This window comes from Alexandromys fortis, unplaced genomic scaffold (genome assembly GCF_014885135.2).
Source record: "Alexandromys fortis isolate MF-2015 unplaced genomic scaffold, M_Fortis_MF-2015_v1.1 scaffold_74, whole genome shotgun sequence".
Classification (NCBI taxonomy): Eukaryota; Metazoa; Chordata; class Mammalia; order Rodentia; family Cricetidae; genus Alexandromys; species Alexandromys fortis.
Genome location: NW_026068008.1, coordinates 1,999,390 through 2,024,561, shown reverse-complemented (window position 1 = coordinate 2,024,561; position 25,172 = coordinate 1,999,390). Strand labels below are relative to the sequence as shown.

At 37.4% G+C, this 25,172-nt stretch overlaps 1 protein-coding gene and 1 long non-coding RNA gene across 11 annotated transcripts in view; one reads left to right on the top strand and one right to left on the bottom strand.

The window, feature by feature from the left end:
- Positions 1-25,172, bottom strand: part of LOC126513380 (uncharacterized) — a 71,023-nt gene that overhangs the window by 28,906 nt on the left and 16,945 nt on the right. For 7 of the 8 annotated variants that reach the window (XR_007595310.1, XR_007595316.1, XR_007595313.1 and 4 more), the window contains exons 2-5: positions 23,103-23,360; positions 22,305-22,411; positions 13,208-13,324; positions 12,969-13,111 (exon numbers count right to left, since the gene is read on the bottom strand). This is a non-coding gene — a long non-coding RNA (uncharacterized lncRNA). The remainder of the gene's footprint in view (positions 1-12,968; positions 13,112-13,207; positions 13,325-22,304; positions 22,412-23,102; positions 23,361-25,172) is intronic. The other variant, XR_007595315.1, reaches the window with a different exon arrangement.
- The window catches only part of Il7 (interleukin 7), a 41,960-nt gene continuing 19,437 nt past the window's right edge, over positions 2,650-25,172 (top strand). The window contains exons 1-3 of one of the 3 annotated variants that reach the window (XM_050161736.1): positions 2,653-6,102; positions 7,540-7,608; positions 12,210-12,343. In XM_050161736.1, the coding sequence (XP_050017693.1) occupies positions 12,323-12,343 (21 nt within the window). In that variant the 5' untranslated portion in view covers positions 2,653-6,102; positions 7,540-7,608; positions 12,210-12,322. Of the gene's footprint in view, positions 6,103-7,539; positions 7,609-12,209; positions 12,344-25,172 lie in introns of all 3 variants that reach the window. The other 2 variants (XM_050161737.1, XM_050161735.1) reach the window with 2 other exon arrangements.

Below are 25,172 nucleotides of genomic sequence, written 5' to 3'. Positions count from 1 at the left end.
GTGCGACGGCAGTACCTAAGAACTCATGGAGTACAATATCTCTCCAGACTGCTTTACTAATGTCATTATTGCCATCCACATCATACATAAGAGGTTGTGATTATTCCAGGAATCTAAAGTAACGACAAATATTTTGGAATAAACTTGGTGTAATGAAGAGAGAAGAAAATCAAGCTAACCTCTAATGTGACAATAAAAGTATTGAAATAAGATAGCCTTTCCATAATAGAGAATATTTAAATTTCTGCTAAGTGTGAGGACTGACTTGTACCAGAATCTTAGGCATATAATTGCCAGTCAGTATTTGGGATTCTAACATTCCTGGATATTAGCATAACTTCACTCAGAGTTCTGATCTCTGTGATCAAAGCAGGTCAAGACGTGTTCAACTAAGTTCTCCATTTACCCACAGACATAAATGGGTATAGCATGTGATTCTGGAAGCAATCTACTGACTCAAAGGACTCTAGACTGACTGGGATCGCAGCAGCTATCCTAGAGTGCACAACTGCACGGTATCTTCAAACAGTAGCTGGGCAGCGCAGAAGGAAGTCACCGAGTGCTTTAAGCAACACATTTTCTATATTCTTCAAACTCCTTCCAAGGAAAAATTGTGTTAGGTACAATTTCATTGACTAGCCTTATAAAAGGCAGAGATTTAAGGTATAATCCCGTCCCAGATCTACAGATATTGTAAAAGCCCCAACTCTCAACCATATATTCATTAGCACACAAACGAACTAAGTAAAACAAACTTCTTACTCTATGGCAACTCTTTCTAAAAGGTAACATGAGCAATAATTGACCAAGCAATACCTGTGCCTACAGTGTCTGAGTGTTCAGGAGATATTTCATGTGCAATACTCGACCAAGCAATACCTACCTGTGCCTACAGGGTCTGAGTGTTCAGGGGATATTTCAAAGTGTTGTAAAACTATTGTTACATAGCAGATTCTATTGTTGAAAATTATAAAAGCCTGGAATTAAGCTGGAGGGTAGGAAAAGTATCGGGTAAGTTTAGTTTCTCAAGTCCATTCTTCCAACTATTGCAGAACCTAATTTTGCCATTTAATATGCAGATATGCTTCGACACGTCTCAAAACTGAAAACTTCCCCTGCGTCCGTTTGTGAAATCTGGAGCCACTGTTTTCATCATTACCAAACATCTCTGAAAATTTCCCCACTCTCTTCCCTCACTTCCATGCCCTCTACGTAGACCTACACTGCTCCGTTTGTGTGGCTGTCTTCAGGATGAAGCAGAACAAGGGGACGTGTGCTCTGGCCCCCCTCTTTCTCACACTCTGTGGATTTGGAAGATACTTATTACTATTTTGATAAGGCATCCTCTTTTGCTTTATGAAGTTCTGACTTTCCTACTTTGCTGCCATTGTGTTGGCTTTATTGGTGGGCACACATTTTGTTCCCCCACTTACTCGGCAGGGACTGCGGCACTAGGTCTTTCCCCACATGTGTTAAGACTTCAGTGTTTTAGCATCTACACTCATGAACTTCGTTTTGTTCCCATGGCTCTAACAATCCCTGAAATGGTGCGTTTACTTCTCAACAGCGGAGTTCCTCATTTCTAACTGAAACTTCAGGAAAAAAAAAAAAAACTATTCATTTTTCAGTCTTGTAGTGGCCAAAGCAGAGTCTTTGGCCCTATCATTGGACTTCATTCCATTTAACTAAATATGTTTATTCTCGAACTCCAGTATGTCTTCCGAAAATTCAATAGTTTCATGGGACATTTTTACAGAGTTTTAGAAAACACAGTTTACAGCTCCCTTTTTGCTATTGTTAAAATCTGATAAAATTAGCTGAATCTCACAAGTGATGTAAAGAACAAATATGTCCTGGTTATGAGTATGATTAGAAATTCCAAACTGAATATTATCAAATCTAAATGTAGTAGCATTGTCAATTTATGATTTATTCAGGAATGTAACAAGAAAAGTTATGACACATAAATGGAGGCTCAAATACCATTTTCTAATGTCCAAAATTCATTCTGTGCAAATACATAAAACTCATATCCGATTTTAAATTATAGGTCAGGAAATCATTGCAGTTTTCCTCTTGAAAAGGTGGATTAGTACTCTTGTACACTCATTTCACAATAAAATGGTCTTAGACTTTTCTATTCCCTGGTTAAAATAGTGTCTCACTTTTTTTTTCTCATAACACACTGAGTTTTTAAATGACACATTTGACATCATTTCTTTTTCCATATAAAGCCACCTTAAAGGCATTCATTACTATTCATGTGAGCATGGTCAACTCAGTCTCTAAATTCATGAAGCTCAAGAAAAAGTGAAGAGTCTCCTTGTCCAGATACAGTTTAAATTATCTATGGCCATAACGGTAGACCAAGAATGGATTTCTCAAAACATAGGTCCCAGTCAAGCAGTGATGATTCACGCCCTTTATCCCAGCAATCGGGAAGCAGAAGAGGCATGCGGATCTCACTGAGTTTGAGACCGGCCTGATATACAAGAGCTAGTTCCAGGACAGGCACCAAAGCTACACAGAGAAATCCTGTCTTGAAAAAACAAGCAAAGAAAAACAACAACCAAAAAAAAAAAAAAAAAAAAANAAAAAAAAAAAAAAAAAAAAAAAAAAAAAAAAAAAAAAAAAAAAACATAGGTTCCAGAAGCTATGCATCTGTGTGTGTTTAAAATATTTACTATTTTAATCTTTTTGCCTCAAATATTAAGTCATAGAAACTTCAGCAAATGCCCTTGAAAAACATAAGAGTTTAGATCTCATAGAGCACAGATATGCAGATAGGTAGGTAGGTAGATGATAGATAGATAGATAGATAGATAGATAGATAGATAGATAGATGCCCTATATGGCCAGGAAAATAAGTATAGATAATTAGTCAAAAAAGTAAATTTTCACTGTGAATGTTGGTATATGCATAGAATCTCAATAGTCAGGAGGCTTAAAGAGAGAGTGCCCGTTCAAGACAGGCCTGGGCAACAGAGAGATTAATAATTGACTATTTGATTAATGATTGTAAAGTGTAAAAGTTAAAAAGACATTTGCTAACCTTAATAATTTTCTCTCTTAAGTCAGCATCCTATCATTTATTTTAGTATTTCCTATTACTCAGTGTTAATCATTTTTTATAACTGTCTTATTTCTTCTCTTCTCCTCCTTCTTCTTGTGATATTGGGGATGGAGCCTAGGGGTTCATGCAAATTAAACAAACCCTCAATATTGGAGCTATATCCCCAGTCCTGTTTCCACTCTGTTATTTTTAAAGACATGGTCTCACTAATTTTACAAAGCAGGAACTGAACATTTATTTCTCCTGCCTTCGACTCTTGAGTGGCTGGGATTACAGGTCTGCACCACCAGGCCTGGCTTCCTGCTGCACTTATTCCATCATCAATATTCTAAAACTTCATAAAACAGTTATTCTTGCCCATCAGTATGTTCAGTCTACACTATAAAGCAAACAACTGATTTAGGAATCTGTATTGATTCTTTCAAAATGACAATTTTCTTGGAATTCTCCCATAATATGATATGGTTCAACAGTGTTCATTAAAAATAACCTTTAAAATTCCAAATGCTTTCAAAATATTTTCTTCAGAAGACACTCTTAACACTTAGGAACAGACAGAGTCCTATTTTAAAAAAAAAAAAGTGATTTTCCTCTCCTGGCCCTTTGTTTTCACCTCCTTCTCCTCAGGATTTGCCTACAAACCCCAGTCTTGTTCTGTCCATCTTTCTGGTGACTGCACCAGGAAGGAAAAGGATTTCCCCTTTGGTTCATTGTTGATAGACAGTCTTTGACACTACCCCCAAAAGCCCAACAGCATAAGAGGGCCGGAGGGGGGGGCTCTCAGAACAAGAGCAGCTTGTTACTGTTTCAACCTCAGGGCCAGGGAGTTGCGTATTTTTATCACAGACCTGGGCATGTTTATGGAATTAATCTTTAACAGTCACTGCAACCTCTTCTTTTTCTACTTCCGAAGTTTCAGTGATATTTTTGGAAGTGCGTGAGTTTTCCCACTCAGCCTGGTTTCCTGATTTCATTTGCCATCTCGCCCGTTTTCCTTGATTTCTCTGCCTGCTTTTGTGGACATTTTTGTTGTCCTTCCTTAAAGCATTTTCTCACCGGCATAGTTCTTGTCCTACGGCAATATTGGATTCTAGTCATACCCCAGGTAAACCGTCTCAGTGGAGGGGAGCTGTCTGGGGAACAGGGAGGAAAGGCCAGTGGCTGCAGTGAAGATGAGTCAGGCCCCAAGAGAACAGGGCTCAGCTCATGAAGGAATGCAGAAACAGGGAACAGTGACAAGGAAGGGTGATTGGGGTGTATTATGTGAAATTTCCAAATAATCAATAAAAATATTAGGTTAATAAAAATGATACGTGCTCTCAAATTCCCCGATGCTATGAGAGGCTGAAAGGGCTGTTGTAGGCCAGAGACACTGTGGAAACCTCCCTAATCAGCCTCTGTAGTCACCTGGTAACATTAATTCAGGAAGAGCACTAACAGCACGGGTCTACAGATCGAATGTGAACAACAAGAGTACACAGCCAAGCGCCCGGTTTGAACCTCTTCGTTTCACACTCTAGCACAGAGCCGGTCCCTTCTCACTCCTTCCCCTCTGCGTCTTTTCAGTGTTACACCACAAGAGAGTTTGAAGCTCTCTCTGTACCAGCTCCTTTGTTCAGATGTCAGTTTAGGAACCACAAACTCCAGAAAACTTCCTTAAGGACTTAAGGGCATACCCAGCACTCCAAAATCACCTTCCTTCTAAGTATCCTGGTGTCTACACTGTAGGATTTTCTTACACAGGGGAGGATGGAAGGAGACTTTGAAGCCAGCCTGCAGAAGGATTTTGTCCTAATTAGGCCAACTGTGATAACATAGCTCTGTTCAAGGAAGCCTCTGTTCCCACATCTGTCTTTGAACTGCAGATAAGAAAATGGTATGCCTCACAGAAAGCTTCGGATGCCACAGTACACGTAAAATGTTCAGCACAGTACTAGCATAGATCAGATGCTAGATAAATGGGAACCATCATCGAGATCTCTGATCTTTCCTGCTGTTGGTTTGCTCTACCCACCTTCACCTGAGCAAGGTCTCTGCTGCTTATGAGAAACAGCAGTAAATTAGGAATCACCTTGGTGACTCACACCTACTACAAATTTTTTTCAATAAAGCAATCAAGATAGATAGTTTATTAGTCATGTCAGGTAAAAGCACCTGTGGGGGTTAGTTAGCAATTACTATGAGTAACTTCTATGTCCCCTACCTAACGAGTTTTAATTTTCTAAAATACCACTGACCAACTATACTAGGTGAGCTCACAAGAATTATTTTTCCTTAAAGTCCCACCTGAGCAGGTGCACTGCACAGAAGACAAGAAGGAAAGAAACTAGTTAGAGCGCTTGGAGGGGCAGAGGGCGTGACCCTCTTAATCGTTCTTCACTTCCTTTTTTTTTTTTTTTTTTAAGATGACTTGGCAACGTCCGCCACATCAGCAGCAGAAGCAGCGACGCCTCCTCAGTGGAACTGACTTGCAATAGCAAGCCTTCACACTGCTGCACTTTTGCGGCTTCTGTGGACATATTATCAACCGGTGGTTTTAGCTCCCAGTCTCCCAGGCTTGCCAAAGCGGTTAGAAGTCATTTGGAAAGCCTTTTAGCCGAATCTCTCTGATCCAGAAGGCCAGCTGGCTTCTCCTGAGGTACTTTCGAAATTTGCAGCGACCACTGATCCTGGTCCAGGTGCATGGGGAAGACGCTAAGGGTATAAAACCCAAACATTGAACCTGAAGACCCAGCGCAAAGTAGAAACTGAAAGTACCCTGCCTACTCTGCCGGCAGAGCCTACGGAAGTTATGGCAAAGTCAGAGCGCCTGGCCAGCGGGTGATGCATGCGGCCTCTCCTGGGATGGATGGACTAGGCGCGGCGTGGGTGAGAGGAGCCAGCTGCCGAGACTGTCCTGCCCAGTACCGGCGTGCGGCCACTCGGCGGATGACCGGGGTCCAGGGCGTGATTATGGGTGTTGAGAGCTCGCTCCTGCTGCAGTCCCAGTCATCATGACTACACCCACCTCCCGCAGACCATGTTCCATGGTAAGCGCTGCTCTCCGGTGCGCACGTAGGTGCGCCTAGCGCTCCGGGGACTCTGGGACACTCCGGGACGCGCAACCCGCCCCCGCACGTCCGGGAATAGCCCGGCCTTGCACTTTGGACCGGCTGGGAGCACGGCCTCTCCCATGGTCAACTACTACCCGTGCTGAGCTCGGTGGCCCAGAGACATTGGCACCTGGGCGTACAGCCCGGGGTAGGCGGGGAGGAGCCCTTCCTGACGCCGGCTTTCGATCCCCGGACCCAGAGACTCAGAGTAGGAGTCGCCCCGCGGTGACCGCCTGCATCAGGTCTCAGTAGTCAGTGGCTAACAGTCACACTCTGTTCCTAGTCAGCGACATGCCCAAGCAGCCCTTCCCCGTTTCCTGACAGCGCAAAGTTACTCACAGGCTGCCTATGTTCAGGGAGTCGCTGGGCTCTGGTAGCTCACAACTTCATGCAGAATGAAAGAGTCGCTCCCGAGGATGCGCTTTTAAACCCTAAAGGACAGATCACTGGAAAACCCCCTCTTCTCCCCTCAGTAATTCTGGGAGTTTCCGACCCAGGCTGTATGTTGCGTTATTTGCTGGGAACACAAGTCCTGCGGCTGGGAATTGTAAAAAGCCAGATCTCCCCCCCCCCCCACACACACACACGCATATTTGCTACAAAAGGGAAATAGGACTATAAGTATCTATGAGTACAAATTCTTAGCACTTTGATCAGTCTAACAGGTTTGCATTTGCTTGAAATAAGTAAGGACCTAAAATGGACAAAAGCAGAATTGACAGTGGCTGGAATCCACTTGTAGCTAGAACTAAAATAAATAAACAAATGCTGAAAAAAAGCATAGATGAGAACAGAATGGAATGTGAGGAGAGAGGATCTACTCGAGGAAATGTTTTCCAGCAAATACTTCCTAGAACCTGCTAGGGTGCCGGAGCAGGGAGCCTGCCCGGTGCTCTTCCTTCCGAAGCTCTGTGTCGTTTCTTTCCAGGCCACTCCTTTGAGTCCTATTATTTTCCATCCTTTAGGTATTAGAGAACAAGGAACTGGGCATAATGGAGTAGTTGTCAGAAACAAAATAAGAGGTGTGGAGACCGGAGAGACTATGCAAGGAAGCAGGGAAGTACTCTTGGTGAGGGTGCCGTCCCGTCCAGGAATTTAATTACAACCAGAAAGCGTGTCCCTGTTTCCTTTACAAAGCCCCTGGTTCTGAAATCGCTTCTTTTCACTCCTGACTTTAACCCTTGACTAACGTATGATCTGGGAAGACAAAAGGACAAAAGAAAGCAAAGGTGTATAATTTAAATATGGGGGCTTAATTTCCTGTCCACATTAGTCAAGCATCATAAGGTGTGAGTAAACAGAATATGAAAATGTTTAATTCTTGAGTTAAAGTGAGTGGATTTCTTCATTTTTGTTCCAAAATGCATCCCCTAGGAAGGAGCTGAAGCGCCATTTAGGCTGTGTGCTGTGCTGGTCTTTCTTTCTACCCTGCTTTTTTGGGCAGTAAGTAAATGAAGATTCACTATTTGACCTGTGGTTGTCCTGCCTCACTTAAGAATTTTATTATACATTTTATTTGCTAATAAAGTGCAATCATGAGAAACACAGGATGACTAGGAATGAGTAGGAAGCTTCAAGAGCTTTAAAGGAGAATTAGAAATTTCACATCACTGCGTATACATCTAAAATAAAAATGGAAAGTTCTTTCACAGAACCAGTGTGCATGGCCCACAGGGATGAAGTGTTTTTATCCTGACTCTTCACAAATAACTTTATTCTATGTCCAAATAGTTACTGTTTTCCTTGAAATGGACCCAAATGCTATAGTTTCAGAGCTTCATCAGGAAGTACCTTGGTGATGTTCATGCAGGAAAAAATAATTTTTTTTACTTCTTTTGACTATCTGTACATGCAACTATAGGAAGTTCATTGAGTAGCTGAAAGCTGGATTCCCAGACAAGTCAACCTGAGCATGTCAGATGTGAATCCTGATTTCTCCTAGGAACACTATCTTGGGGAATTGTTTTCTGGGCTCCAGATTCTCCACTGTAAAATGTGAATGACCTGTATGCATGAACATCATAAAGTGGCTGTAGAACTGAATTCTCTGTTTAAATAGACTTACAAAAGAGCATTCAATGAACACTCCTTAAAGTGGATGGGAAAAGCCCCCAAGGCCTCAGCCCTAGACAAAGGATTGCAGGCATCCAGAAAATGCTGAGTGTGGGAGAAATTGTCTTCCCCAGGGAAAAGCATGCCAATTGCTTATCCCAGTGGCCATCCTGGAAAACATACATGCAAGTAAGATTATACAGACTGAGCAGGTAGTGTTTATGTTTTAGATAAAAACAATGAGGAAAGAAGTCGTGAATTTGAAGTAGAGTAAGGAATGGCATATAGAAAGTTTTGGGGTATGAAATGGATGGGAGAAATAAAATTATTTTGCAATCTCAAAAAATAAAAGTAACAATTAAGGAAACTGATAAATGACTGGATATGATGGACTGAAGAAGCCAATTTATTTATGTTCACTTTGACCTCATAACTTAAGCAGCTAGAGATCGAATGTATTATTTGGCTTACATTAAAAACCAACAAAAAATTTTCGACAGCTATCATTCTGGTTTAACCATATTCCCTACTGAAAACAAATTCTCCAGTTTCAAACCCTTCGGGAGATTTAAGGACAATCCTACAAGCCAATGCATGTCTTGTATTGTTGCTCCAGTTTGTCTTATCTGTGACCTAATGAGAAGTTCAGGCTTAGAAGTGTGCTATGAAACAAAAAGAAGCAACATATGTCAAATATTGAATTCCCATTGAGACAACAGTGTTAGAAACACCCTCACATCAGAAAAATCTTAATTTGTGCATGTATTTGGAAGAAACAACTGGAATTACAGAAGAAAGTACACATGATTGAGGATAGAGCCAGGAACCTATGAGATAGGCATCTTGGGCCCTTTTGTTTATGGAATTATGCCTGGGGCAATTTAAGTGTGAAAAGTCTCTATTTGGATTATAGAATATAAAAAGTGTTTGAGAGATGAGAGAGAAGAGAGATACAGTAAGAGATCACAGAGAGTTTGAGATTAGGCACAGGAAATTTAAATGCAATTCAGCAATTTAGTCAGTCATTTAGTCCATTGTCAGATCAAGATAAAACCCCCAATTATCTATATTTTAAAGACTCCATGGTCTGTGAGTAGCTACCTTGCTTAATTGTTAGGATCTACAGGAGATGAATTGTATTTTAAGAATAGTTTTATAATTGAAATTTTCATGTAGCACACATGTGCAAAAAGTATTCCACCAAACCAACACTGTAGAACATTGACAAAATGCTGTCCAGTGAACTGTAAGTTCAGATGAAGCACAGTCTTACTGAAAACTGGCATGAAGAAGAAAACTGGTAATCTTATAAAGTAAAACAAAGTAACTTACTAAGGCACAGAAAATGGACCTTTGAAATAAGATTTAAGTATAGATGAAAATTAATCTCTTTATTAATAACATCATCACACTCTTCTTTGAGTTCAAATGGCATCCCCCATCTCTTTCCTCTGTCTATTCCTCCAAAAGCCTAAGGATTGGAAGCTTGTAAGGCCAAGGACAAAATAAACAGCATGTTACTATAAAAACGTATATAGATATGATAAAATGTGTTAATAATTGATCAGTGTGTATCCTGGCTGGCAAAAGGTAATAGGAGAAGAGTAGATGTTTGATACTGTGGGGAAGTGGCTTTCAATCTGAATACCAGTGTGATAATATGCTATCAAGTGACTGTGGCATTTTAAAATCAAATACCAATGAAGTAGAAGACTCAGGTTAACATCTAATCTTAGCAACTGTTGTTTGTGTGCTACAAAAAGTAGGCTAACTTGAAGGTCTCTTGTTATATATAATAAAATATGTAGCATATGCTTATATCTATACATATATAAGTAGACTATCATTTGTGATAGATACATAAGAAGGTAGATGATAGATAGATAGACAGACAGATAATAGATTTACCTAACAGCCCCTGGCTCAGTAGTCCAATTAAAAGCACCTAGGATCATAATCTTTGATCTGAAATGAATTATTTAGTGGAGAATTTTGAATAGATTTCATGTCCATTCCTGGATTATTTTTTGAGAGTATCAAGTTTTAGTTTTATATAAATATGGGAAGCTATGAGTTATGGGGTTCTGAAATTAAAATATGATTACATCATTTCCCTTCTTCCCTTTTCACCCTTCAATCTCTCCTATTTACCCCAATTACGCTCCTTTGAATTCATGGCCTTATTTTCTTTGTTATTTCATTCACATATACACATATAGGGGAAGGAGGAGAGAGAGGGAGATGGAGGAGAAAGATATTTATAAATATGTAAATGCAACCTGCTCATTCTGTATAATGTCACTTGTATATATAAGCTTTCAGGGCTAATGACTTTGTAATGGATAACCAATTCAGGGGTGGGGGCTCCTTACTGTACTTAGCATGCCTTAGTTGCCTGTAGTTCTTTGTCTATGGTTGAGGTTCTATGAGTTACCAGAACTTCTACCAAGCACATTTTCTCTACTTGTAAAAAAAAAAAAATGAGTCACTTAGATTGTAATTTATGGTAAACACTTCTGACTTTTAAATATCATTGGGCAATAGTATAATATATGACATATTTCTGGTGTACTTTACAGTCTTTAGGCTGATGTCAATGTCAGTTCCTTGGGTTTAGAGAAACATTGTTTAGACAAATAGAGAACTTCACATATAACGCTGAGCACTACATGTTATAATGCTAATTTGATTTTGCATGGTAAGTATGTCATTAACCCAACCAAGTTTGTGGAACTATGAAAGCAAGATGTGCAGACTCATGAATAAATAGGTTGCCTTTAATGTTTCTAGGTGCCACTTGGTTTGCATCTTAATTATTTACCCCAGGTGATTTGAAATTTCATTCCTTTTGATTGGACAGTTGACTCTAATTGTCAAGTCTTACAAAAAGCAATCATAAACCATCAGCTGAGAAGGCATGAGTCTATTGCTTGAGATATTCTTACCATGCAAAGAATTAAGAGAGAGCATTCTTGAACAGAATCTAAGTCTTTGTGAAAATATATGTGTAAAATAATAAAATATGGAGAAGATCAGAGTTTGGGAAAGGTAAAGCTCTCTAAGATTCATCATTACAAACAATGAACCACCATAGTGTAAAAGCAAAGAGGTACCCCCCACATCACTTCCTCCAGAGAAGAACTGGATTTGCCTTCATGAGGGTTATGTTCTGTATAAATAAGCATTCATATGACATCTTTCACGTATTTTAAATAATGTGTGACTTTTCAGCATGTTTGCTACAAATCCAACTGACAAAACTGTCACACTCTCCCCTACTGAATATTTTTCAGAAGTCTTTGATCTCCCTTGTCAGAAAATTTTTATTATATATACGTATATATAATAAAATATATATACGTATATATATATATAATAAAAATAATTATATATAGAGAGAGAGGGGGGAGGGAGGGAGGAGATGTTTATGAAATTTTTTTTCATTTTACATATCAATCCCATTTCCCCATCCCTTTGCTTCTTCTGCCCCCTACTTCCTCCCCATCCCACCCTACATCCACTCCTCAAAGGGGGTAAGGCTTCCCTTGGGGACCCAACAAAGTCTGTCATACCAAGTTGGAGCAGACCCAAGTTCCTCCCTCCTGTATCAAGGATGAGCAAGGTATCTCACCATAGGGAATAGACTCCAAAAAGGCAGTTTATAAACCCTGGGTAAGTCCTGGTCCCACCACCAGGGCCCCCCCCCCCCCCCCGCCCGCTCCACAACAAACCAAGCCATATAACTGTAACCCACATTCATAGGGCTTAGTTTGGTCCCATGCATGATCCCCAGCTGTTGGTCCAGGGTCCGTGAGCTTCTACTAGCTTGGGTTAGCTGTCTATGTTTCATTTTTATAGATCTTTCTGTGCTATGCGAGAAATGAGATGTATGTTTAAAATTATTAGATATAGGTGTTCATTACAACTGTAAAACACAACCTCGTATAATATGTTGTGGCATCTACCTTGGGCTCATTAACTGTTGGGTGCAGTTTCTTTTAGATATATCTTTGGAATTCCTCCCCTGATCCTTGTTCTGTTGCCTGTCACATCATCTGACTGCCACATTCAAGATAAAGAAGGTAAAGCATATGAGAGTGTGCTGATGGTCAGCATCGATGAATTGGTACGTGCTTGTTTTGTTTCCTTGCATTCTCACCTTCTGGGAAATGTGAATATGCTTTTGGTATTTAGTCCTATAATCAGAGACCCACTGTGATTCTTGACCAGGAAGGAGGTAAGTAGCTGCAATCATGCCCATATTTCAGCCTTTCAAACTTGATTATTTTTCTTAGAAGTGTGAGTCAAATTCTTCCTTGTAATGTATAAGATGCCTAGTGTCATCTACATATTTTATTTGGTGAGGCCTATGAATTCCCATCTTTAAGACAGAGTCTTTTATACATTAGCATAAGTTGTCACACCACCGATTGTATATTTCTTTGATTTCTTTCATCAGAGTTTGTACCCTTCTCCATACAAATCATATCCATAATCAGTAGACTTTTATGGAAATATTCCATACTATAGCAGGATTCTAAATAATGCTGGCTTTCATTTCAAATTGCATGTATTTATTGCTGGTATATATACAGACTTTTGTTTTTTGTAAGTTAACCTTGTGTCTTGCAATCATTTTAGAATCACTACTTTGTTGCAGGAGTTTGTTGCTGATGGCATTTCTTTGTGGTCTTCACATAGACAATAAAGTAAAAGTTATCATGTAAGGTTGATTTAATCAGTAGACTTACCTTTTTAGCCAGACTGAAGTCTTATGTGGCAAACAAAACCGTTCCCTAGTGTTCAAAACACAGAAGACATTGTTGAAAGTCTTCTTTAATATCCCTGCTCCATACAGTGAAGTAGACTAGTACCTTGGAAAACTGTTTTGCCTCTGGAAGAGGTAGAGAAAATGCAAAGTGGTTAATGTATACTGGGACATAAAGTTCTATGTTGTTTGCCAACTGACAGGAAGTGAAAGCATACCCACCACTCAGTACTTTCTATGTTTTCTACTTCATGATATTGGGAAATTGAGTACTTTAAATGTTGCTTCTAAATTGATCTTTTTCACCAAGATGATATACGTGTGATTCAATTGTATTACCTGTGCACAGAAATAAATAGTATTATTTCAATAGCAGTCAACAAGCAAAGGTGTATATGCAAAAAATGTAAAGAGTGAGGGAAGAGACTGTTGTAAATTTAACAGAAGAGGTTTATTTAGCCAAGTCATAGCACAGCTTTTCCTGAAAATATAGAATAGGTTATCTCAACACATTTAGCCAGAAACCAGAGTAACAGCAATGATGTTACTCCTGGTGGCAAGGCATAGCTACTCTTTTGAAGATGGACTGAGAAGGCATGGGAGAAATCTCAGTAGGTCCAACTAAGTGATGGCATGGCAGTGTGATCCTAAAGATGTTTTTGTTAATCTGAGGAAAAGAGAAGAGAAAGTCACCACGAATTGCTACTGCAGAGACGGCAGAGCAGATTTAGTCACTGAGAGCATGCTAAAGGCTTGACAGACCTTAGTAGATTTTCTTCTGAAGGAGACCTCATCAGTGCTAGAGTATGTAAAATGCTTGCTGTGATCTGTTGTTCTTCCTCAGCAAAATCACTTAATGTTTAGAATTCTCAAAAAAAAAGAAAGATGTTCTTATCACATTTCTTTTTGGTAATATTTATCTGCATGTGTCTGTATGAGAGTGGAGTAAATGCCTCTGAATGCCTACAGAGATCAGATGGGGTATTGTGTCCCCTGAAGCTGGAGTTAGAGGTGACTGTAAGCCACACAGATTCCAGTCCTCTAAAGTTCAGGCAGTCTTCTTCACTGTTGAGATGTCTGTTTATTTTACTTCACATTTCTTCAATTGCTAGTTACAAAAAAGTTTTGCATGTTTAAATTATTATTGGCGAGGGAGTGTAGAGAGATGACTTAAGGGTTCAGAACACTGGCTGCTCTTCCAGAAGGCCTCTGGTTTGATTCCCAGCACTCACATGGCTAGCAACCATCTCTAATTCTAGTTCTCCAGGATTGTAGCATTCAGGAGGCAGAGGCAGGTGAATCTCTAAGTTTGAGCCTACCCTGGTCCACAGAGTGTATTCCAGGATAGCCAGAGCTACATAGAAACCTTTCTTAAAGATTAGATGGATAGATAGATAGATAGATAGATAGATAGATAGATAGATAGATGATAGATAGATAGAGATAGATAGAGAGATAGAGAGATAGAGATAGAGAGATGGAGAGATAGATAGATATAGATAGATATAGATAGATAGATAGATAGATAGATAGATAGATAGATAGATAGATAGATAGATAGATAGATAGATAGATTGCTCCCTTTCAGAGCATTTCTTTAGCTGTGCAAGTTATTTGTAACAGTTGTTCACAGTATATTCTTCACAGTTCTGTGTATCAGTTAGGGTCTCCTTTTATGCTTCTGGTTTTACTGGTTTAGTTCTCCCTTTGTCTCTAACTAAACATTTGCCAATTTTGTTTATATTTTCAAAATACTAATGCATTTACTTGATCTATTTTGGTTTATAATTTCATTTATTTTTCTCTTAAGTTTATTTTCTATGAACTTTATCTTTATTTTGTAGTTTAGAAACTTTGAGGTGTATTGTTAGCATGTTTATTTAGAAATTTTCTATTTACTTTTAATGTATTCATTTATCATTATAAACAATAACTAAAGAATAACTAAAAATGTGTCATAGATTGTGATACATATTGCTCTTCTTTTAATCGATTTTGAGTTTAATTCATTGTGCTCTGCAAAGACACATGACATGATTCCTTTTCTAAAAGTTTTATTGATATTTAATTTGTAACCTAACATATGATCTATGTTAGACCCAAGGGGGAAAACCATTTCCATGACTTCTTCATTAATCGAACTTCATAGAGACGCACACAAGAGCCTGGCCTGACAGCTGCTTCACCTTACACTGGGATCTTCGAGAGCAACCCTTCACTGACTTTTGAGGTTCCTTTTATGAGGAAGGGGAAGGGTTGATAGGAAACAGCTGTGGAGTTAATTGACTGTTAGAAAGGAGGTAACAAAAATAAGGGCAACAATGCATCCTGTGGAGGGAGGGTCATCAAGGTGTCTGGGAAGACACTTTTCACAAGGCAAAAGGGCAGTCATCTATCACAGGTTTAGGAGTTTCTCAGGCAAAGTGATGGCTGGAAATCATGGGGTCACAAGTTCAGAATAGGGTGAAAAGTGTGGTTTACAGGATACATCAGATTCAGGAAACTGAAAGTTATTCTTGTAAGATATGGAGACTGAATAGTGATATAAGATAATATGGATTGTTAATAACAATGTGGCTCCTATTTTGATTTCTCACTTTTCATTGATTTTTACTGTGCCTGCAAAAACACATGATATTGATGACTTTTTAAAAAAATTATTGGTATTTATTTGTAACCTAACCATATGATCTATTCTGGAGAATATTCTGTGTCTCAAGAAAGAAAATGTATATTCTAGTGTTATTGGTTGAAATGTTTTCTAAATACCTATTAGGTCCTTTTATTCTATAGTATGATTCAACCCTAATTCTTATTTGCTGATTTTCTGTTTGAACTATTTTCTTACTGTGAAATTCAGATGCTAAAGTCTCCAACTAACTAGCATTGCAGTGAATCTCTACTCTTATGTCTAATGAGTGTCTGCTTTATGTATTGGGCAGTCTAGCTTTGGGTGCATATGTATTTATAATTATTACATAGTCTGTTCATTGATTGCTTATTAGCACATTATAATCCATATCACTTTATTTTTCTTTGCATTGTCTATCTTCAACACTTTCAACTTGTGTTTCCCTTTGCCAGTGGAATGAATTTCGATATATAGTTGTATAATTAGGCCTCACGTTTTTTGTTGTTATTTACCCATTGAATCTGTCTTTTGATTGATGAGCTACATGCATCAATATTCAAGGTTATTATCTATAAATTTAAGCTTCCTTTAGTCATTTTGCTGCTTTCTTTTTCTGTTTTATAAGATATCTCCATTTTTTCAATACTTAATTCTTTTCTTTTGTGACTTTTTTGTCTATGAATTTGTTCAGTAGTATATTCAGAATAGTAGTTAGCATCCTTATTTCCAGTAAAGGACTCTGGCCTTGTGGTGGTGAATTCTGTCAGTTTTTGTTTTTCTGGAAAACACTTATTTCTTGATTGTGAGGTTTTTTTTAAAATCAGAGTTTTAGTATATCATTCCATTCCTTTCTGGCATATATGAATTTTGTGGATAAATCTGATGTCATTCTAATGAAGTTTCATTTATATGTGACATTTTTCTTGTACTGGTTTTAGAGTTCTATGTGTCTTGTACTTTCATATTTTGAATATGAAACTATTCTGGAGAAGGTCTTGTTTGAATGAATGCAGTCAGGATCCTTGAAGTTCCTTGGATCTGGTTATCTGTGTTCAAATTCAAAGATGTGGGGACTCTTTAACTTTCATTCTGTTAAATTTCTCAGTGCTTTCTGTATGTGTGTTCTTCTAGAATTTCTGTAATGCAAATACTTGTTCTCTTAATGATGTCTTAAATATTTTAATATTTCTATGTGCTATTTTAACATTTTAATATTTCTATATATTAATTGTTCTATTCCTTCATTTTTCTGTTGTTTTCTTTAGTTATTCTATCTTCCAAGTTTAGAAATTTGTCCTTATGTTTCTTCTATTTCTTTGAATTTAAGACTGAAATATACATCTCTAAGATTCCTGATGACTTGATATAATTTCTATGTTGACTCTCCTCATGATTTTTTTTTGCTTGTTTGCTTTTGGTTTTGTTTTTCTTATTTCATTGTGTCACCTATCCACATCCTCTTGTGTTTTTTAGCTTCTTTATTTTGATTCTTTTTTTCATGCGTTTTATGAATTTCCTTCCAATTGTGATCTATTCCTGGAGAATCAATCTGTACCTCACTGGAGGTATCTCAGTTCCTTGGCTTTTCATGCATCTTAGTTTCTCTGAAATAACTTATGCACATATATTGAAACACTTCTCTTATTTTATTGAATATCTTTTATATGAGGACAAATTTTCATTTAAATAAGATGTAAGGTATCAGTCAATGCTTTGTCTGATTCTGGTTAACTTAAAAAGTTTAATGTTCATGTGATTTCTTTAGGTGTAACCAATGACAAAGAGCCTATGAGTGCCTTGATGGTCTAGATTTAAGTGACTCATAAATGCAGTAGTCCATTGTTTAAGATGATGTGGACTTCTAAATGTGTATGCCCCCAGGCCCTACAGACCAAGCACTTGTGGCACTTGGATATGTGATGGCAACAGTCATGGTTATGCTGATACACAATCTGTAAAACTGTCTCTGAGTACCACAAAACAGGAATGGGTGGTGACAGTTGCTAAATACCCATCATTCTGAAGCTATTTTGAAGAAAACAGAGAATTATCTTCTCCAGATCCTGTGATACAGAAAAGTGCAGTCTCTGGGTTACAAACTAAGAAGAGATCCTTTTATAAAACATGTGAGACAAGCACAATGATACCAGTGAATTTTTCACCATTGGCTTTGGTCAAGATCCATGGCCTGTGGAAGAGATCATCTTTAGTTTTCATGGGGACAAGTGTAAATGTTACTACAAGGTATGGTCCTGGTGGCTAGAGTTCTGGAGCTTCCAGACACTTATTTGATATTCTTTAGGTCTAGCATAGCAAGTGTCAGTGATGCTGGAACATCTGAGATGTTCTTGAAGTACAGCATCCACACCCACACCCTTGCCCTGTTCCAACTGAATAAACATGGGTGATATTAGCTTCTAACCTAGGCCATGGATTGAAAAGAACTTTGATACATTTACAGCTTGTGTAAAAGTGTGACAGGGTTTGTAGACTGGGTTGTTCAAGTTCTTGAACTGCATGATATGGATGAGATTGTCCCAGTTTCCTTCAAATCAAGTATAAAAGGTATATGGGCCATGTAGGACTCTGGAACTATAAAATGCTAAGGGATCGGTATTTGTCTCGTGACAAGCAACAGAACTACAGTTCCTGATGGAGTCATAGGCTCTCATAGCATCCACTAGATTTCCAAGCGCTATATTAAGTAACAGAGGGAGAGTAGGCATCCTCACCTCATTCTTTATTTTAGAGGGAATGCTCTGTTTGTCTCTACTTAACACAAAAAATAACTTTAAGTTTGTTGAATATAATCTTTTCACCAAGTACATGGAACTTTCTGATATGAGTAAGTTTGAATGCTTTTATAAGTGTTTTATAAACCACATTGTTTAACCCTCACTTGTATGGCTTCACTGTTGAATTCTCAGTCATCAGCACAGATTTCTGTCTATATTTCAAAACAGCATCATTGCTATAAATGTGCAGTGTCTGAAAATGGCCCAGTCTAATTATTGCCAATTAAAAGTTACCATAGTGTTAAGAATTAAATTCTAATGAATAACAGGTTTGTAACTTCTTATATCTTTGCCTCTATTTCTTTTCTGGGGTTCTTCACAGATTGAATCTCTATCTTTGCACTTACAGCTTTCAAATAGCTTTTGATCCATACTTTTTCTATAAACTTTAGAAAGCATTTAATTCAAATATTAATAGAAATATCTAGCCACCTATACTATATACACTAGTGAACTGATTATGTATCACTTTTTGCCTGTTCTGCTTCTGTTTACTTAGTTAATTCATTAGCATTTGACTTATCATTGAATCCTGACCTCCTGAACCACCATTAACAGTCCCCTCTTCTTCATCTCATTCATCATTAAATTTCTTACCACTTAATACATTTCCATACCATTTGTATAGTTCTATTCATGCTGTTAACTTCCCATATGGTCAAGACAGGCCATCTCCTGATCTCCCTGAGACTGACTCCACAGCATGGCCCTGCCTCATTTCCCAGTCTTTGGGTATGCATTTTTTTCTCTTTCTGGCACTTGAATTATTTTTCTTAAATTTCTACCATAAAAATGATACTCTATTGTACTTAACAATTCTTTTAAGCTGTGGGCTTCAACCTTGCATTTATCATAAATTGTTACTTTAAAATATGTCTAAATAGGGATGGCAAGACACTCAGAGGAATGAGTGAAATTATTCAACAATTTAAAAGTAGCATGAAGAGTTCAGTTCCTGAGATTCACATAAAGGTTGAAGAAAGCCAATTATAAAAAAGATGTCCTCTGGCCTTAATCCATTATATACCTACACACATAAAAAATATAAATTTGAAAAAAGTACAATTATGAATATACTGTTTAAATGTATGCAAATAACAAAAAATAAGTTGACCAAAATGGAAATTAAATTATATCCAACTAGGCTGGACTGTAAAATATTTCCTATATGTGAATATAAGAACATGAGAGATGGCTCAGTGGTTAAGAGCACTGGGTTTTCTTCCACAGGACCTAGGTTTAATTCTCATGGAAGCCCACAGCTGTTTGTAACTCCAGTTCCATGGTACCCAAAACCTTCATGCAGGCAAAACACCAATGCCCATAAATAAAAAAATTTTAAAAGATTGTGAATGAATGCAGTATAATTTAAGGAAGCAAGTTGTCTTTTAAGAGCTAAATATTTTTGCCTTACAATAAATTATTTAAAAAAGACAAAAATAAAAAATTAAAAGACAAACTCACATTGAAGAGAAACAGGGAGAATAAAAATATTACAAACCTTTAAAAATTCTGTGTATATTTTCTGAATGATTCAACAATGTGTTGCCTACAAGAAATTTACTTTTAAAGTAAACAAATCCATAGAGTCAAAGTAGAGGGATGGAGAATGATACAGGTGAAATGACTATTTATTTCAGATAAAGCTAAATCCAGGCCAATGATGTTTGTCAGGGATAAAAATTGCCATTATATAATAATAATATGCCCATTGTTCTGGAAGGAACAATAATCCTTAATGAGTATGTATCTTTAAAAGGCATCAAAATCTGGTGTTGAGAATACTAAATGCTTCAAAACTAGAAGACCTAGTTTTCCTTTTCATTAAAAGAAAAACTGTTAAATACAGTTTGAAATCCTTTGTCCTTACTAAGCATGATTGATATTATGTGTTTGTTTCCATAGTCACGCAGTCTAAATCACCCAAGTTTTAGTCCCATTTCATTAGAACACAAACTTTAAGTCCATCTCACTAGATTATCAGGATCCTTCTTTTACAACCTTCAAAGGTTCTACATTCTACAATACTGTTCCATTAGACTCTTTCTTGGTAGGCCTATGCATCCTGTGTCCATTGCTTCTAAGCTGGTGCCCAACAGTTACTAAGTATATTATTTCTGTACTAGAGAGCTTCCTATCTTTTATTAGAAATAAAAGTAGGACACAAGACAGGAAAAATTCTAAACAGTCATAGACATCAACGTGGCAATGATTACATACGGTAAAAAAAGTTTAAAGGTAGTTGAATAATTTGACATGAAGAATTTTTCAATTGCCAACTCAATATGTTCTATTTGACCTCATAACCTATAAATTTGGTGCATTATAATCTCCATGATTATTTAGCCTTAATACAGAGATTTTGTTAACTCAATCAGATGTTGTGGTAAGTATTGGATTTACAGCTTCCTGCAGGCATGGCAAGTCCCCTATCAATTGAGCTATACATTTGAGTCTTGTGATAGAGATATTATTCACATAGGTGTGATATAATCACCTGAAGACTTAAGAGTAGAACACTTTGTCTAGCTGGTGAAAGAAGAGAAGGACAGTGATTTTTGAACAAGGAAAGAACAATTGCTAGATTAAAGAAGACTACATTAGAATGGATGCTGGCATTCACAGGACCAGAGAGAGTTTCGTGATTGTTATCACTGGAGAACGGAGACCTCAGTCTAAAGATTCAAGCAAGTGGACAGGATTACAAGTATAACATCTTGAAAGTAGATCCTTTCCCAAGCTTCAATCTTGACTTCCAGTCAAGATGTGAGGAAGATAACCAATGGAATTACTCTGAATTCTTTCCTGAGCCTCAACCTTGACTTCCAGTCAGAACGAGGTGAATGAGCTAACAAATGGGATTAACTTATAAGCAGTCTCCAGATAATATCTTAGACTGGTCAGCCCCTGGATTTCATCCACATGACACTTTGAATTAGAACCCAACAGAATATCCCTGTACTTTCCCCAGAAATAAATGGGTATTTTCATAAGCCATTGTATTTCAGTAAATGGTAATAAGACAAATGTAAGAGAATAATAAATTGAATGAAGAAATTTATAAATTCACTATTAAAATACTTTAATAATTTTCTTATTGCTAATTGATAGATTAGCTAAAGGAAAAATCAAAATCAGAAGTGTATCATTGAGCTAAAAGGCATTAAAATTCACCCTAATTCAATTGCATTTATAACATACTTCAGAATACAAGAACACAAAACATCGTGTTTTTCACAAACTCACATGTTAGGATAGTCATCAAGACTGACCATATTTGGGGAGATAAAATAAGTTTTTTTTAAAGTGAAAACCATGTAAAATATACTCTGAAATCAAAACATAAAAGCTGGAAATTAACAAAATCAGAAAGGCAGATGGCAAACAAAAGAAGATTAAACAACATATCTCAGATAATATATGTCTATTATGACCTCTCAATATTAATTAAAAGTTTTTGAACCAAGTGAAGTGAATATTTTCATTGAAATAATGGTGGGTCACAGTATGAGTGTTTAAATGATTGGTTACATGCATTAGGAAAGATGAAAAATAGAAAATCACCAATCCAAGTTTCCAACTTAAAAAATAGAAATGAAAAAATCAAAAACTATTTGGAAAAAGACATACTACTAATAATTGCAGTGTAAATTGCAAAGAGAAAATAATATTCATCATGTGTAAGAAGACTCATAACTGATAAATCTCTTCCTGACCTGTGGAATTAAAACAGTTCTAAACAAAATCAGTTGGGTTAGTTTGTAACACCTGAAATTGAATTATCAAGAAAGATTAATTTTTATTTATGTGCATTTGAGTGTGTATGTGAGACAATGTGTGCTACGTATATGCTGGTGTATGTAGTAAGAAGAGGGTGTCATAGCCCTTGTACCTGGAGTTACAGTTAGTTCTGCACCATCTGACATGGGTGATAGGAACCGAACTTGGATCATCTGCAGAAGCAGTAAGCACTCAATTGCTGAGTCTCACCTCCATTCCCTGTAATTGGAGTTAAAGTTTATAAAATACCAAAAGTTTTTTTTTTCTTTTTTAATTGATTATATTGTGCTATACACTTCTCTCTGCTCCCCTTCCTTAACCGGCATAGTACTGAATCAAAACAAACTTAGTAAATTGACACTATAAATTCAAGATTCACTATAAGGCTAAAGGAATGAAAACAGTATATTCTGAAACTTAATATTCCCTGAAACAATGAACAAAATTAAATAGATCATCCATTCCCCCTTAAAGTTAGCAAAGACAGACTGCACAAGAAATGCCATAAGCACACCTGTAAAGCCACAGAAAATAATCAAGGAAAAAACATGTGAGCTTTATTGGATTTGATAAGTTTTTGGATACAATTTTAAATAGTATACGCTGTTCAAGAAAAGGATGATAAACAGGTCTTCATTAAATTTTGCCCTTTACACACATTGGAAAACTCACAGAACTTTACAGCCCAAAGGGTAAAGGAAGTGGATATAGATGACTCAGCATTAGCTTATGAGTAATAGGGACGATACTTCACTAATGTAAGACATTCACAATTGGGAAAATTATGCTGAGAAAGGGAAGGAGTATATGTGAATCTTAGTTTTCCTAGAAAGCTAAAATGTTTTCTTAATGTCTAAAATCATAAAATAAATATAGTTTCATACATTAAATAAAAACTGGCAGCATTTACCTGAGTTCTCTAAGTCTCAGCTCCTTTGGAACACAGCTAGTTTCAAGGAAGGAAGTAATTTCCACTCCATGAATAGCACAATGGGCAGAGGGTTTTAAGAACATTCTCATTTGGGAGTGAGCTTAAAGCCCATCAACCGCACACCTCATCACGGGAGTCCATTCACCACACCTCATGACTCGCTCTAACAGAAGACCCATTAGACAGGAGCACAGGCTTGATGATGGAGATAGCTGTTCTGGGACACTTTCCATTTTTCTGTAAGAGAGAGGAGAGTGAGAAAAAGTGAGAAGGTGAGAAACAGCACAAGAGAGTGTTCGCAAAATCCAATAAAACAAGAGAAAATGAAGTGCAATACAGTGCAGGGCAGCTGGTTGCCATAGCAGTCACTTGGATCACTCTTTTCTCCTTCCTTCCTTCCTTCCTTCCTTCCTTCCTTCCTTCCTTCCTTCCTTCCTTCCTTCTTTCTTTCCTTCCTTTCTTCCCTTCCTCCCTCCTTCCTTCTTTCCTTCCTTCCTTCCTTCTTTCCTTCCTTCCTTTCTTTATTTTTTTGGAGACAAGGTTTTTTTTTTTTTCTGGCTGCTCTGGAACTCATTTTGTAGACCAGGCTAGCCTCCAACTCACAAGTGCCAATATTAAAGGGGTGTGCCTGCACACCCAGTCTGATTCACTTATTTCTACCAGGAATTTCCCTCTCTGCTTTGCCGTCAACTAATTTACTTTTCTCATCACTCTTACTTACAGTCCAGAAGACTTTATTCTGACTGCAGATTCTGCCATGTTAGTCACTACAGTTTCGACATTGACTATGTAAATAAGCTAATCATTGAATATACCTTATTACAGTACACTAAAGTATATAAAATTTTAAAAAATTACATGGCAAAGATATTGACATGCCTGAGTGGCAAGTGGCTGTCTTTCCTCATGACCGGATCAAAGTAAGAAAACAATAGGAAGGAGACAATGGTAGCAGCATCGTAAGAGTTTTTCTTGGTTGCCCACTGTGCATTTGCATAGCCTCACACTGTAGAAGGAGCACAAGTGAGCTTTCTGCGGTCTCTATCATAAGAGCACAAACTCTATTCTTGACAGCTCTATCCTTATGACATAATTGCTTCCAGAGGCCCTACCTCATCACACTGAGAATTAAGATTTCAACAACTAAGTCTGGGTTTATGCAAACCTTTAGACCATAACAGCAACAGTGTAAAATAAACCAAACTAACACTAATAATTATACAACTAACAGTCTTTACATGTTCTTTATATGAATTGAATATAATAATTAACATAACTGTGTACTTGTGCCCTTGTGGTCTAACTAGTAGACTGCTTACTGTAGCTCGACTGAGCTTTAGAATAAAGCACTTCCTTCTTTTGAGTGACAGCTTAGTCTGCAGAACTTGATTGTGTTGTTCCCCTTGGCAACTCTTTTTAGAAATATTTGTTCTACTGATGACCACCTCACTTTTGCTTTCCAGAATCTTTGAATATATTGAACCTGGTACTGGTACACTTTGTGTCCCTAAAATAAACCCAGGAGGACACAAGGAAAAAAGCCCACGGGAAGAGCATAGTGCTAAGAAATGAAAGATTTTAAGCTTATCACTTTGCAACACACAAACACAAGCACACACCACACAGACACAGACACACATGCAGTGGGCTAGAGTTGAAATCAATATAAAAGCCCATGTAGGTTATAAACAGTCATAAAGTAAAGCATATAAGCAGTAATGATTACAGATTCACAGTTTGCATATTCTGTGTTTCTGATTTGGCTGCCACTTTACTATAGTATGCAACTATTACAGCAGGTTAACCGTAAGGCTGATCAGTGATTATCATCTCCTAAATTGCAAAAAACAGGGTCTCAATCAGTATTTCTGGACCTCTTGAAAATCTTATGTTCCTTAATGGTTCATTTAATTAGATATTTCTTAAAACAGCATTTACTAATTGTAATCTGCCGATGGAAAGATGCATGATGCATTCTACTTTTAATGGGCTTCAGTAACTAAAGGAGGGTATTTCCATTTTAAGAGGACACCGGGGAATGAGTAGATA